Raw genomic sequence first — 16,783 nt, forward strand, 5'->3', positions numbered from 1 at the left:
GAGGTGAGGAGGGTGAGATAGAGTGAAAGAAGTGGGAAGTCAGGGCGATTAAAGGTGCTAGATGGCTGAGGAAGGCGGGGTTTTACCGCTGAGCGCTGGCTGTTTGCAGGGCGACTGGGCGAGGAAGCAGCAACAGCAGCAGCAGTAGCAGCAGTAGCAGCTGTGTTCCCACTATTAGGTGTTAGCCTCTGGACAGCTGCCACAGGCTTTTCCCTCTGCCTCTGTCTCTCTCTTTCCCTCTCTCTCTCCCTGTGTCTGTGGTCGTGCTGCAGCGACAGGAGCTGGGTTTGGTCCTTGGGCAGGGTGCGGTGGGATCTTCTGCCCGATGAGGGCTGCTGATGCTGGGCCAGAGGCTGAGGCTGGGAGTGCTGGGTCTTATTCTGAAGCAGCTGCTTTGGAGCCACGGCTCTCTATGTAGCACACATAAAAAGCACATATAGAAACAAACCTGGGAGCCTGGGAGTGCTCATATGACATAAGATACATGTATATTGTATTGTGAGGTTATAGTGTACAAGGTTTACAACTTATTGAAGAGGGAACCTTGAGACATGTTATTGGAAATCCAAAAATATAACACCTGTAACCTGTAACCTGTGATTAGTCAACTTAAGACAATTTTAGACTTTTTTTCAGGATGTGGTGGCATATGATGATGTATCTCATAAGTCACATTCTGGAGTTACATCCTCAATCTTTGAATCGACAAATCCACAAGACAATGGCCTATTATTACAACATGAGTGTCATTTTCAACTGATTTCTGCCCCTCTTGCAAGATTATTGATTAGCTATAATTACAATTTCGAGTTAACTTTTTTATAAACAACATACTTAAAATACTTAGATTGGCATTTTGATATGGTAAAATGACATAATAGCTTAATTAAAAGGAAAAAACTTCATATAAAACCACAGGGAGTAAGTTGTTATGATATTTCAGATGTTCCAATTAAGAAACAACTGGCAGTGATAATAAGAGTGAATATAAGTGTACACGAAACAATTTGCAAGTTTTCAACGCAAATCAACTGAATGTTGTGCTACATGCTACAAAACAGCCACTCCCAGGTTCTGTAGACATTGACAAGACAAGCCATAGCTATTGCCTGAAAACCTCATCAAGCATATCATCTAGCGGGTTGTGTCATACATACAAAAAAGCACACACAGTAAGAAAGAAGCTGATCTGATTCACATCTTTAGTGTAAAAACATTAAACAAACACGTGAAAACACTCATAAAATAGCAATCAGTCTAGTTCTGGCACAGAAGCTTGGACATATGACAGCAGGTGGCTCTCTGACTTGAGAATCTGATTTGCAAGCACTACTTCTTCCAGAGTAAATACGATAAAAGCGCAAGTAAAGAGTCACTAGTGTCATATACAGATCTCCCAGCTGATTTCCTTGAAGTTACAGCCATCTTACAATCTCTTTTCTTAAACAGAACCAATAGACATTTTATATTGGCTGGAGGACAAAGATTTTTCACAGACGCTGCTTTTCTGTACATTAGTCATAAAATTACTTGAAGTTTGTGCAGACAGAGCTCTGGGTTTGCCTACACAGCCCAGCAAGGATGAATATGACACAGTGGGCCTTTTGGTTTGATTTGCGCTGAGGCTAGCCACATAAAAATAAACAAAAGATATATAAATATATGAAACCGTATTGCAGTGTATTATACAGAAGATTACTCTGGGCAGCAGTGTGAATACTATACTACTTTCACACATCCAGGAAGTTCACACAGAAACACACACACACACACACAGCCGTGTAATTCCTCCCAAACCAGAAATAGTGGTGGGCCACCTTGGCCCATGATGGCTTCTTCAGGTTAGATTTATATGATTGCTCCCATACAAGGGAAACCACCTGAGATTTAATGCTGTTTTCTTGAGAATGAGAGGACAATATAGGATACACACTGAACTGAAATACTCAACATATCTTTCCACCAACACATTAGCTTTCTTTGTGCAAGGTCTATTTTCACAGCAATGTTAGGAAACAATCCATGTCAGCGATCTGCACTTCACCACTGAAGAACGTTGACTGAATAAAAATGCCAAGCTGCTCTATTTAGTAACTTGCACCACAATTAAGAGGCTAAACTCTGAAAGTGAAATATGGCCTAATACCCAAATTAGTCCATCTCATATTTAATGTATGCTTAAATCCTATAATTCTTATCTCATGTGAAACACACTGATATTAAAGCTGATGAATATTTATATAATGTACATAAAAATCTATGATGGCAGTTCAAATTAAATCAAGGAGCCAAATGTCAAATGTCTCCATGAGCAGTGCTAGTGAAAGGATGTCTTAATAATGTAAATAATGTATGGTGTGTTGACAACTGAAACAGCTCAATATGTCAAAGCTGGCATGACTAACCTCAGGAAAGTCTAACAGACTTCAGATTCAAGTTACAGTAACTGACCAGCATTACTGCATATCTAAGACAAAAATAAGAGGGATTAAATGGCATCTTAAAAAAATCTTTGTGATTGTCGCAGTTGTACAAAAATATATCCATGTATCCATCTGTATATCTATGACTATCAAGCAAAAGTCAAGAGCTGCCCTCATTATACAGAGAATCACAACAACATCAGGGCAGAGAGATGAGGGACTTTCGGGGGCAGATAAGAGAAACAGAGAAAGTGTTTTCAGAAATAGAGAAGTAACAGTGAAAGTGAAAAGAGACATGTTTTGGTGAATTTGTATTTCTGAAACCCCTACTGAGATTAGATAGTAACATTTTAGAAGAAAAACTGAGAGACAAGTTGAAAGAGAGATTCTAAAAATGAAAGAGGCTCCACGCTGTGAACGATGGAGGGAGTGATGAAAAGAGGAAACAAGTGAGGAAAGGACGGAGGAGGCATGCTGGGATCAGCAGAGATAGAAGAGATGGGGAGAGATGGAGAGGGAAGGCTTTAAAACAACAGTGATGCCATGCTGTGATAAGCATTGGCCTAAAAGCTTATCAGAATCTGACACTAGTGGTGCAGTGCAGTGTATTTCACTGTTGTCTCTCTGAATCCTTAATGGAGTCTCACACAAATATAGAATTAAAACCTCTAATCTTTCACTGTCTCTGTGATTGAGAACTTCAAAATGATGACGCTCCACCAGTGGTGTCAGGCATCCAGTGCATGAATGAAACAAGGCGTCTTTCTCTATCATTTTAATGCACATGCAGCATAAATCACAGACACTCCGGGACAATTTCTTGTGTTTTCCCTTTTTGTTCTCTTCCTTACTCCTCTCCTGTGTCACGCACAAACAACACCAGTTAACTACTCTCACTCTCTCTCTCAGCACACTATTTTTATTATTATTTTACTATATCTGAAAATACTGAAAAATGTCCATTACAAAGTCCTACAGCTCCAGGCGATGTTTTTCAATGTCCAACAGTCCAAAATCTGAAATATTGAGCGTCTTATCATTTAAGACAAAAGAAAATGGAACAAGAGAGAGTTTGTCTATCAACTAATTATCATTTTATTGATTAACCTTTTCTAGCTGTACGTCTTTTTCTCACTCATTAAGACATTGCAAGACAATGCAAACACATATGATATCTACACACAAGCACACACTGTTCCTTGATAAGTAAGTGAAAAAAACAGAAAAACAGGCAACAAATGATGTTGGAATTTAGGTCAAGAAAGAAAGAAAGAAAGAAATCTAATGCTCTTGATAGGTTTGCTATTTTCTGACACGAGCCCACTTCACACATCGAAACTCCCACACAATGTGTCGTCACTGACCAAAGCTATCAGCCACAGTAAGTCAGCCCACGTTCACAGGAAATTCCACCTGCTCTCATTCATATTGAAGACAAAGGAGTTTATGACAAGTAAGTGAAAAGATATAGAGGGAAGGTTTGTTACCTGCTCTGCTGTGGAGTCCAGAGGCCTTACTGACACATCGGCACTCCGCTTTCTGCCTGCCTGGTCCTGCTCAGCACACACACACACACACACACACGCGCACACACGCACACACACGCACACACACGCACACACACACACGGTTGAAAACAGACAGCCACATGGTTGAATAAAGATGCCCTGTATATTATAGTATATTCCCAGTATATTTGATGACTTTGATGACTTTTTATTTAACCCTAACAACTAAATTTCACCTTAATTCAAACTCCACAATCATCGTGTTGCACATTTTAGTATTGTTGCAAGGTCCTCACAAGAATAGAAGAGCAAATACACACACCAACCAACCATCCACACCCACACCCACCCACACACACACACACACACACACACACACACACACACACACACAAATGCAGGCTTACTTTAATTAGGGTAAGCTAAGGTCTTGAGCAGAATTCTGAGAGGTGGGAGCTAAAATATTCAGAGTGTGCAAGATGGCATGGAGCTTTTAGCCAACGCCCTCAACTAAATATTTCATTATGACCTCTTTTTGAATTTCTCCTGGAGAATCCTTCTATGTCCAAATAGTCCAAACTGGATATTTTTAAATTTACAATTTTTAATTGAACCTACTCTATTTAAATATTTGCAGTGGTTGCACCATTGCCTTTAAATTGTGTTTACTCAGCTCGGATCTGAAGGGTCACATTCAACAGTGCTTAAGCTGAAATGGCAGCTTAACTGGATGACAAAGCTTCCATGGTGAAGTTTGTACATTTGATAACAAACTAATGTGCCCTCTGAGAAATAATCCATGGTAAGCATTCACGCAGAAGCTCAACCCAGAACTGAAAGGAATAATAGTCAATGTACTTGACATCAATCACCTGATAAATGTTGCAGAGTGAGTAGAGGGACCCACAATCATCATCTTGCATGCAACAAACAAACAAATACTCAATTCAAATATGTCACAAAAGCCTCTTGGCAACAGGAAGGCACATGGTTTGTGGGAAATGTGGTCTGTCAGTGCTGCAGGTGTAAAACAGATTAACATAGTTTCCACCATGACCTCCAAGTGTTTTAATTAAACAAAATCATCTTTTTAATTATTCATGTGAACGCTATGTACATGTTTTATTATGTACCTAATTTGTAGCAATTTAATGTTGTCAGCAATGTTTGTAGGAATGCAAGCATTTTAATTGGACTTCTGTATATTGTTATTATAATTAATAATAATCTCTACATACAACAGCACAACAGCAAATCTTGTTATAAAGGTCATGTACTAACACTATGTCATTACAAATGATCTAGCATGACACTGACCCCTGAGAAAAAAGTCTTTACAGAAAAGTCAGGATGTCATTCTACAGATGAAAGATACCAGATACCCCCCCACCCCGCTTCACATTACTCTTACTTCTATATGGGAGGACAACTGACACCAAAGTCATCATGAATGGGCTACAGGTAGTTTTTCTTTTTGTTTTATTCAGAGAACAGTTTTGCTGAACATGCATGTCTTTTAGTTCCACCCTGCCTAAATTCAAGCAGTCGCACAAACCTGCACCGGGGGTTGCCCACTATAACCACAGTGTGCTACATTTTGCCACTGAGCTGCTCTGCTGGTGCAGCTACGGGTTCAGAGCACCCACAGAAAAACAAGTACAAGCAATACAGTAATATACCAGCACACTAGCAGTTCTGTGAAGGTGTACTTGGGCACAGTGCTACTTTATGTCAACATGCTAACATGCTCCAAATATTGATGCTAACATGTTGATATTGATCAGGTATGTTTAGCCTTTTGCATCATTTTAGTTTTGTGTGTTAGCATGCTAACATTTCGTAATTAGCCTTAAATAAAACATAAACCCATGTAATGGAGGAATTAAAAGTTCAAACATGATGATGGTGGTAGATGGAAAGTTAATCATTCGGAGGGGGGGGGGGATCTCAAATTTAATTTCATTACACTCAAAACCACAAATGTCTCCACAAATAATCTGCTGGTGGTGCAACATAAAAAGTCAGAGGATATCTGTGCCAAATTTCATGATAATTTCAAGATACTTCACTAAAAATCACAAATGCCAGTCTCGTGGTGGTGCTGAAGGAAAAGTCAGGGGATCACTTAAGTCTTTAAACTTCAACCTCTGGGGACCACGGATGTCTGTACAAAACTGCACGCCAATCCATCCAGTAGTATTTCAGTATGAGCTTAAGTTGCAGTCCAACTGATTGACATTGCCATTAGTAGAGCCATGCCGCGACTGTCACTACAAAATTGAGCTCCTTTTAAGTGTTCATTTCATAATTAAAAAGAAGCAGAGAATAAGAAGGACATCCTAGTACAGTTAGAACAAGTAAACAAGTTGTTGACAGGTTATAACCAGTAAACCTTGGGTAGTTTCACTCATGTGACTGTAACAACAGAGCTAACAAACAATGCAAACCAAGCAAAAACAGTCCCAAATCTTAAAACTGTGCACGAGCTGTGGAGTTGCAGGTTTACAGAAGCCGGCAGTTCAAACGGTGAATCACCCTCCCATCCATTTTTTTTCTACACTCACTTATCCTGGTGAGGGTTGCAAGGGGCTAGAGCATGCATTGCGGCAGGGTAGACTGTAGACAGGCTGTCAGTCTGTCAAAGGGAAGTCACACTACCTACTTTCTCAAATGATAACAAAGTGGTTAAGGGAGTAGCTGTCTTTAACACAGTTGTGTAATTTCATCCTTGATCGTTTACTTTCACCCCACCAGTGTGGAGATCCAAACCCGACAGTCATTCACCCACTTCTCTAATCTTTAAGCCACTAACTCACCACTGAGACACATGCGATTCTTGCCAAATCAATCATTCATGTGTGAACCGATTGGAAGGAATCAGTCCAGAACCTGCACCTAGGCAAGCTCTTCGTCTGACAAAATACAAGACATCACATCACGCACTCACTGAATCTGTCATATAATTAAATGCAAATGCATTAGAACTTAATGAAGCATCAGATAGATTCATTACACAAGCTGAACTTAATGGCTTTGGGGCAATCTGTGTAATCAGAATCTAACACGTACAGATAGCTCTCTGCCACACACACGTTAGCACACCAAATAGACATATAATATAACTAGACAGATATTAATAGCATTGAAACACAGTGTCTTCTACATGAAGAAATCACAGTCACTAACCTGCTCCATGGTGTTAATATACGCCTATTGAAACTCACTGGTGTGTGGGATAGATTCATCAAGCATGTGTTAAAATTAATGACTAAAAAATGAATCGGCAATAGTAGAGAGAGCTATGAGACACTTCACCCTGTCTCAGCATACTTGGTCAAAAGCATGCATACAGACACACACACCCACACAACTGTTAAAGAGTTGCTCTGTAAGTCTACTGCTATCACAAAATAATGACTTTTAATTTCCCACAGATTTGTGTGATGTTCCAAATTAAGTTTTCACAAGGTAAAAGATTGAAAGAATTGAAATACCCTCCTCTAACTGGAAACTGTAGCACTGAAGCAAAAAAAAAAAGAAAAAAGATTTCTAACCTTTTTCAAACTCTAACTCATGTACAAAACCTATCAAGTACTGTCAAATGCCTCTATATATGACCTCTTCTTTCATATACAGTATATATTTAATTCCGGAAGCTGGCATTCAAGCTGCACCTGCACATCGAAAGTCCTGTCTGATGTAAAATTTATTAAAATGAGAGGAAAGCTCCTGTTTCTTGTTTTGAGATGGGATTAAAGTTGATAGAAATGTGTCTGAAAGGTCACTTTCCATCTCATAAAGTTTTGTTTTGAACAGTTCATAATTATAAAATGCACAGATATGGCCTTAAAGGACTCTTCTGGTCTGCCGCATTCAGGAGAGAATGTTTTTATCACCTGCGTACAAAGGCTGACAGGTGCAACCACTACATCAGTGGAGCATGCATCAAACACAACTTGAGCTTACAAGTTCATGTGTTAACTCACTGCAGCATCAAATATGGATAAAGCCTAAGACACACACAAACAAGCAGCCTGAGTGTTGCACACACTCACCTGCCACAATGTATTCCTTCTGGAGGGTAACTTGGGTTTTCGGTAAATAAAGATATTTTTCAGTTTAACAGCAATTAGATATCCCAACAATCTAAAGACATGAGATGTTTAATTTTTTTGGATCCAAGGTCTAAGTGATCAGGGCAGTTTTGGTACAATGGTTAGATTCAAACACATTTACTGAGGCCTCCTATCATTCATATATGACATGCTGTTTCAGTTCTCATGTCAGCTTTTATAAGTGTTATCAAGTAGCTGTAGTACAGTCAGTCCCTTTGTGAAGAAACTGGATCAATACTTTTCTATGAACAATGGATGTGTAATGGGGAATGGGACACCACCAGTCATTAGCTAACTCTCAGTTACCCTTAGTGTCTTTTGGCACATTGTTTTGGTTTTTATGACCTGCAACATAACAGTTTGTTTCACTCTGACAGCCCTCATCAGCATCATTTCCATCACAGTGAGCGACTTACCCTGCACCAAACAGAAGACGGGCACAGTTAGCAGCTAGCTTGTAAACAAAGAGGAGCATTTAGCAGCTGAGGAACCAGATATTTCCCTCAGGAGCTTTTGAAATGCGAAAAGAAATGCAACTCCAAATGAATGATAATGATGCTGCACGTCTGCTGTATGTCCAAATAGATAGCTAAAAAAATCATGCTGTCCTGAAGAATCAGTACTTTACGAAGCTGTTTTACTGTTTTTGTTTACATTATGTTTAGCATGCTAACATGCTAACATTTGATGCAAGTATTTGAGGTGTCTTCATAAACCAAAGTGGCCTACTGACAGGCGGAGCAGAAGCACCATCCAGAGCTTCTTCGCTAATGTGGCTATAAATATGGCCACATTTCTGAACCTCTCTTTATTTCCAATAATATTCAAGGCAGTGGAATTCCATATACAAAAACCTAAAGGTTAGGATTACTGCATTACTAAGTCATCGCCATGTCTAGTCACAGCCAATACAAAGTCAGGAGTTCATCTTTACCGCTCTCCTGTCACTCCTCCTGTTTCTCTCATCCAGTAAGACTCTGTTGTCATGGAGATCAGACTCCTCCCCAAGAGAAATTTCTTGAAGCTCCGCCCACTGAAAGGCACAGTCCGTCAGCTGCCGTCTCTGTTGCTGGGAACAGGAAACAAATTAACAGTAATAAAAAAAAAAAAAAAAAAACTGCACAAAAACATAAGACAAGGTAATTTACATTAACATGAACTGCAACAAAGGGATTTTAGCATATAGCTGATATTCTTAAGAAATACAACCTGCAATCGAAAATAAGTTCAATTCAACAGTTATAGTTAGTGTGGGTCACATAATATTCATACAAATAAAAGGTTTCCAAGGCTGAAGATGTTGTCAGAGCAGTTAGCGAGAAGAGTGAGGATGTGACTTAGCAAGTGGAACGTGACAGTGACATTTTTCTTGTGAAGATGTAGTTGATAAATGTTTGTGAATTTCGAAAAATGTTCTCTTCCTCATAAAATGTTTTATTTTATTTTTAATCTTATCTGACCTACTTACTGACCTATAAGTGCTGAGTCAATACAGAAGAAAAAGCATAAGCATAAGCAGTACTTACATCCTCTAACTTTTGCCGTTGCTCATGTTGTTGTTGAATCCTCTTCTGCCTGTCAGCCACTAACTGCTGCTTGTATCGTTCCTGCTCCACCAACTGCTGCCTCTGCTGCTGTAAAGCCTGAACATAAATTAACATACGATTCGATTTTTTAATTGTATTATAAAAATTATACAGTAGGCTTTTCACACTTTGATTTAAGGGTTAAATATATTGAGTTAACCCAAGACCAATGGTGAATTTCTGAGAGTGAAACAGGATTAGATAGGATTAGGATTAATTGATTCCCTTTGTCTGGATGTCACAAAACTTTTTACAGCTCAACCAAGATAAAACTGAAATTTTAGCTTCTAAAACTCAGAGAGAGAAATTGGTTGTGAAATTAAATTCCCTTGGACTTACCCCAAGCCAACAAGCAAGAGACCTTGGTGTGGTCATGAGGGGTTTGTCTTCAAATCCTCCAAAGCCTTTTATCACCTCAAAAATATTACTGAGGTGCGACCTTTTCTCTCTCTATGTGACACAGAAAAACTGATGCACACAGGCTTGACTACTGTAATGTTCTGCTATCTGCGCTACACAGAATGGATCGAAATCAGCCACAGCTGATTCAGAATTCTGCAGCCCGAGTGCTGGCCAGGACCAGAAGGAGGGAACACATTACCCCTGGTTTAAAGTCCTTACATTGGTTGCCTGTCAGCTCCCGTATTGATTTTAAAATTCTTTTACTTGTTTTTAAAGCACCTCATGGTCTTTCACCGAGATATACCGCTCCAGTCTGTTAGCTGTTCCAAACTGCAGAACTAAAACCTTCAGTGAGGCAGCTTTTAACTTGTATGCTCTGAGCTGCTGGAACAGTCTGCCCTGAGTCTGACCTGAGAGCAGCTGGAAGTGTGGAAATCTTTCAATGAAAACTTAAAGCCTACCTCTTCAGTCTAGCTTTTGATTAAGTATGGTTTATAGACATCACTTATTACTATTGTATTCACTTATTTTATTGTATCTATGTTGTTAATTTTAATTTTTTTTATCTGATATTTTATTATCATTAATGTAATGTTTTTATCCAATCAAATGTATTTTAACCTGTTTGTAGTCTCTAATAATAAATTCTCGTTAATTATGATGACGATGATGATGATGATAATTACTATTATCATTATCATTAAATATTTTACTGTTTTTCAGTGTTTTATATTTTGTTTTGTTTTTTTGTTGAATGATTGTGTATAAGCTTTAGAATTAAATTGAAACCTACCTGTTGTCTTTGTTGACCCCCACTTTGTTGACCTCCTTCTCTGCCTCCTTCACGATCTTCTGTCTGTAAACGGAGAAACTCCCGTCTCAACGTCCATTCACCAGGAACGTTCACTATGGAGCTGAGAGAGGGAGAGAGAGGGAGAGAGAAATGGTGTAAGTGATAGTAATGGAGACAGTTATGTACTGAAATACTAAGAGAAAATGGGCGCAGTTACACAAATACACTCTTAAAGCTCATCCTTGGAGAAAGTACTCAGCTCCTAGTGCCATCTGCTGTTTGATGTCCAGGGACAGTAGCAGAGGCTAGTGCATCTGTCCATTAAAATAAAAACACACACACATGCCCTGTAGTGCTTCATTAGCAATGAATGTACTGAGCACTTAAGCAGAGGGAAAATTCTCATAGTGACATGAATGTTAATCTACTGATAAGCAAAACACTCATAATGACAGCGATGAGACATATTTCAAAAATCACTGGGATGCTGCTTACATGTTGACCTGGATTCATCAAACGTGGATGTTCGATACCATATTACTGAATCTGTGCATCTGAAGAAGTTCACTAAATCAACATTTCTTTCTGCAGAAGGAAATCTGCACCAACTGCTGTGGTTCTAATCATTTTTCCACCACACAAGTGAGCAATCAATGTCTTCAACAACATTTCTGCCACATGGTGATTGGTGGTTGAATGGTTTAAGTGCACTGCAATGTCTATATTTGATTCCCAACCAGGGGATCGTTGTTGCATATCATACCCCTCTTTCTCTGCCCCAGTTTCCTGTGTTTCTTTGACTATAAACTGTTCAGGCAAAATGTTTAAACAATATTTATGTATAGTATGAAAAGGCTTTTACCTGGGTTCTCCTTCTTCCTCTGTGACCTCATCCTCCTCTTCCTCACTGCCACTGTACTCATACTCTGGACCCTCTGAAAGAGACAGAGAGACAAAATAGTAGTAATACACTGGGTTAATATATTCTGAAATGAAGTTATTAAAGGTCCCACGTTAAAGAAAGTGAAATTTCCATGTCCAATTAATTTTAATCATAATGCAGGTCTAGGTCCTATATTAATACTGTGAAAGTATCAAAGTGCTCAGTGTTCAGCCTGTATTCAGAAACTGAGCCTTAAAACGAGCCGTCAGGACTTCCGTAACTTTGTGATGCCACAAAAAAAAAAAAAAGAAGAAAAAAACGTCACCGCTCTAAGCCATGCCCCGAGCCCAGCCCAGCCTGACCCACTATCAAAGCTTGCATGATTTGGTCCCTCTGAGTGTTCACCTGAAATCTGCTATATTTTTATTCAATCACTCAGAATTAAAGTCAGCCAATCAGAAGAGAGGCTCAGCCAAAGCCTGAGAGAGAGGGTATTAAACTACACTGAGATGGTTTTCGGTACTTAAAACCACAAATATATCTTCTTATGGATATCACAACTTCAAATTAAACACAAGAAAAATGTAAAATATGGGACATTAAAAGCAAAAAATCCAGTATCTCCTTACAAGGTCAATGGAAATGGAAACTTGATCATTTACTGCCCCCTTTTAAAAATGTTTAAATAGCTGATAGAGCTGAAACAATTAGCTGAATAATCACTTAGCTGATTGCAAGAAAACTAACTGGCATCTATTTTGATAATGGCTTAATCATTTCGGTATTTTTTTCTGTAATGGCTCTAATAGCCGTATCAGATTGGTTCTAAATGTGTGAACATGTAAGAGTAGATGTCCATCAGCTGCACAGCACTTGTGGAATGTGTCCCACTTCACTCTGGTGTCCATGTTAATAGTAGCTGCATGTCAGTATGTGAGGCTAGCAGGTTATTTACTGTAAAATTATGCACTCAGTGTTGTCAGAGAGGAGGAACTGTATGGTTATGGGTGGGGCTTTTGGTGAACACTTCTAATGTGTAAGCACTGGTGTGGGTATTCTTCACTGACTTTCTGAAGCAGCCACTGTTTCATTAAAGATTCCTCCATGCCTGCCATCTTGTTTCTGCGTCGTCTACTGCCAGTAGCAATTTTGTCATTATCAAAGCCACACGAAAGTAGAGTGTGGGCAAACTTGGGCAATAAGAACGTAAATGAGAGTCTTGTTCCGTGGAAGACATATGGGACAGAGTTGTTATACTGTAGTGTGGCTTCAGAACAGCTATGCTGAATCATCTCAATCCTGATCTCACACATACACCAAAAAAAAGTTTCTCTCCTTTCAGCATACACATCCTACCATGGGACCCATAACACATGCACATTGGTGTAGGCAGTTGGACATCTGCAAATAATGTCTTAAAATGCATATTGGACCTTTTTTGTTCACACAGTGAATTCTTGAATTTGACTGTGGGGGGGCTTCTTGTCCACAGGCCAGGAAGATGGGCCCAGCCAGCCATTTGGCCAGCATATGATGTGAAAGTAGCAAACGGGCTGACTTGAACATTTACTCAACATGCTGTATGTTGCCATCAACACGCTGAAAGGTAAAACAATACAGGTATATTTGTCCAAAGCAGAAAGAACTACAACTTTTGCAGTGGATGGAGGAAATCTCTGCTCTGCTGCTGTGATGTCATGTTTGAAGGGTTTGGCTCATGTTATGTCTTTCTAGGCCAAAGCTGCAGGAGGAGAGTGCATTTAGAGGGTTGATGCCTACTTCTGCTGACCGGGAAGAGGGCATTTTTTTTCCCTTTTTTTGAGTGATTCATCTTCCAAAGCATAGGCCATCTTTGTCCAAACTACACTCTTGGGTATGCTGAAATGACACATCCTTTTTGCATCATGTCCGGAGCATTGAATTTTTTTTTTCACTCTTATTTCTGCAGCAGTGAGTTTTTCCCACGTGCACTTAAGACTATCAGCATTTCATTACTCTGGAGGGGCATAGGGGCACACAGACACACACATACACACAAATCTGGTCTTGTACACATCGCATGCACACACACACACACAACACATGCAGCATGCAGAAAGTCTACCAGTCATTAGTGTGTTTTTATAAGCTAACAGAAGATTAAAACCAGATGGCCATTCTGTTTCCTCCTTCCTTCCCCTCAGCTTCTCTCTCTGCTCTCACTCTCTCTCTCTCTCTGTTGTTATCACTTTCCCGTCTGTCTCTCAGTTTGCCAAATGAAGATGAATAAACCTAAAGTACAACACAAGGATTTCTTGCTTTGTTTGAATATCAATGTGAAAACAAGAGAAGAGCAAAGTCATAAATATCTCTGTCTTCTCTTCCCCGCCCCTAACTCTTTTTCTCACTGTTTGACTGCACATCTTGGCATCACACATTCAGCACATGCAACTCATCCAGAGGAGAATGGATCTTCAGAACAGGATGAGAATAAATTGTTCTCATACTGTATGTCTCTCCACCCCCCACCCCCCACCCCCCTTCTCCTAGTTTGTTCCATTTTTTGTCTTTTTCCATCCCTCACTCTCTCTTCTTTCTCCTTTATTTCTCCTTTATTTCTGTGTGTGTTGTGTAAAACATGGCCCCAAGTGAACATAGAAAAGAAGAGGAAAGGTCAGGACATGTACAGCCTTTTGGCCCGACCCAACATTCTCCCTCTCTCACTCTCTTGTTCATTTTGTCTTGCCGTCTCACTGTCGGCCTTCCTCACTTCTCTCCATTTTCAGCTTGATTAAAATATCTGGCATAACTGGAACAGTTCAAATTCAAAAGCTTTATTAGCGCAGCAGAGAAACCTGTTATCTAGCCAGTGTTTGTGTATCAACTACTGTAGTTTTAGAAATGTAAATATAAGCATATATTATTCCCTGAAACTTTCTTTCTGGTTTCAGTGTACTGCAGTAATACTGAACAGGTTTAAGAGTTAAAAAGTGTAGATTTACTTTAGAAAACTATGAAGTATAATGTATTAAATGCAAAAGACGTTGTGTAAACTGTGCGGTAACACTAGCATAATAAATCATTTCCATAAACAGCGTGCTATAAATTAGCAGAAATGCAGTGTTTGTGACAGTCTGAGGAAAGCAGCTGCTGTGGTATCAGTGCAGCTGGTGCTCTCTCTCAGCTCAAGTGTGCTGATAGTTCTTCCTCAAACACAAGTGGCCTCAAACCTACCTCATTCCACCTCAAGTTGCCTATTTGTAAAATTTTCTGATATCCCTTTAGTTATCCAAAGAACTTATTGTATTCCTTGTCTGTGAATGACCTCTTAAACAACTAAACAATTCTAAAAATGTGGGGCAGAGATGATGACCTCCATCTAGACTAAATCTCTGTCTGCCTTGACAGTATCAGCACAGGTTGTCTACACTCTCTCCTTCACTTTCTTTAGACAAACTATGTGTATGTGTTAATGGGTTTTTAATGCTGTCCTTGTTCGACCACCCTAGTCTTTCCCCTACACAGAGCTGCCTTTTCACCACACTGACACACACATGGCATGAAATAGCCAATATCAGCACAGGTTTCCCATTAGGACTCTGGCCCATAGCAAAATTCACCAGGCTCTGTCAGTGAGTGTCGGCCTACATAATTGATCACATGAAAAATTCAGCTGTTAATACAAGAACTGAATTACTACTGAATCACTATAATGAATTCAAGTCCTTTAGTAAGTCCAGTCCTGATGTAACGTTTGAATGAAAGAACTCTGAGTTCAGAGTTTGGTCTTGATAAAACTAAAAGATAAACTATAACAGCAGACAGGATTTAACTCACTGCATTTATCCAAAAGCTGTATCAGTTACTGATATGCACTGCATTCATGTCTGCTCACCTTTCTCTCTCTTCTTCCTGGTTCTGTCCAGGTGATCTTTGAGCATGATGCGAACTTGTCTCTCATTAGCCAGGTCTCTGATGAAGGCGTGTCTCAGCAGGGTGTCAGTGGTGGGTCGATGCAGATGGTTCTTAACCAGACAGTTATCGACAAAGGACAAAAAACGCTTCGACCTATACAGATGGAGAAAGAGGGCGAAAGAAAGGAGACACAAAAAATCTTACCATGAAAATTAATGTTATGAAAATCTACTCTTTTGGTATCTGTTTAATGTACTTTTAATTAGAGGAAAATATTAAGAGCCTTTAAATTAAGTTTGATAACATGTAACCAGTTCATCTTTATATTATAAAGTCTTGCTCATTTATTGTAAAATTAATATGAGTAGATATAATTCTTTAAATCCACATTCATTATTTCCAAGATTCAACAGCTCAGAACTGTTACTGAAACATCATAACTTTAAGCTGAAGTCTGCATTTTACTTCACTCACTTTTTACTATCATGTTTAATCTGGTTTTTGCTGCTTGTCATCTGTAAAAGACTCTGTGGTAAAAATGTCTTGATAAAAAGCAGAGTATAAATAAACCTGAGCTGACTAATGGGAAGTGGCGTGACAGAGGAGCAATATGACACATAACCTACAAACACATGCCTGCACTACAAATAGGTGTAGGTAATTTTATTGACTAAACCTCCTTATGAAGGTCAGAAAAATCTCCTTTGTTTTTAACTTAAATTCATTTATTTAACAAGATTGGTCATTTTCAATTAAAAAATCTCTTTACTAATGGTATGTTAGCAAATATAAAACTCAGAACCAGAAACAAAACTAAGATCACATGTAAATCTATATGCAGGCAAAATCACATTAATGAAAGAAAAGGACAAACTTTCAACAATGAAATGTAATGCAGTGTCATGTTCAAACATATTCAAATCAACATCATCCTCTATAACCTGCCACAAAATTATTAAATATTTTTTAAACTCACCTAGAGTATGCCAGCTAGTAATCACTTGTTGGGACACTACCAAGGAAAATCCTTGCAAACATGTTGAGTTTAAGTTTTACTCAGGCAACGTCTGTGTACAAAAATGCTCCTAACATTCGAGAGGTGTGTTGTCTCTAGTCTAAACTCATTAAAAACAGGGAAGAAATATGTGTTGCTGTTTAGTTTTCAGGATGCCTGACGCC

At 39.1% G+C, this 16,783-nt stretch overlaps 1 protein-coding gene across 4 annotated transcripts in view; it reads right to left on the reverse strand.

Moving 5' to 3' along the window:
* The window catches only part of LOC130174072 (misshapen-like kinase 1), a 66,374-nt gene that overhangs the window by 26,942 nt on the left and 22,649 nt on the right, over positions 1-16,783 (reverse strand). The window contains exons 10-16 of one of the 4 annotated variants that reach the window (XM_056383679.1): positions 15,585-15,757; positions 11,690-11,762; positions 10,828-10,948; positions 9,573-9,689; positions 8,981-9,109; positions 3,911-3,976; positions 87-410 (exon numbers count right to left, since the gene is read on the reverse strand). In XM_056383679.1, coding sequence (XP_056239654.1) covers positions 87-410; positions 3,911-3,976; positions 8,981-9,109; positions 9,573-9,689; positions 10,828-10,948; positions 11,690-11,762; positions 15,585-15,757 — 1,003 coding nt within the window. Of the gene's footprint in view, positions 1-86; positions 411-3,910; positions 3,977-8,980; positions 9,116-9,572; positions 9,690-10,827; positions 10,949-11,689; positions 11,763-15,584; positions 15,758-16,783 lie in introns of all 4 variants that reach the window. The other 3 variants (XM_056383678.1, XM_056383680.1, XM_056383681.1) reach the window with 3 other exon arrangements.

This window comes from Seriola aureovittata, chromosome 8, assembly GCF_021018895.1.
Source record: "Seriola aureovittata isolate HTS-2021-v1 ecotype China chromosome 8, ASM2101889v1, whole genome shotgun sequence".
NCBI classification, from domain to species: domain Eukaryota; kingdom Metazoa; phylum Chordata; class Actinopteri; order Carangiformes; family Carangidae; genus Seriola; species Seriola aureovittata.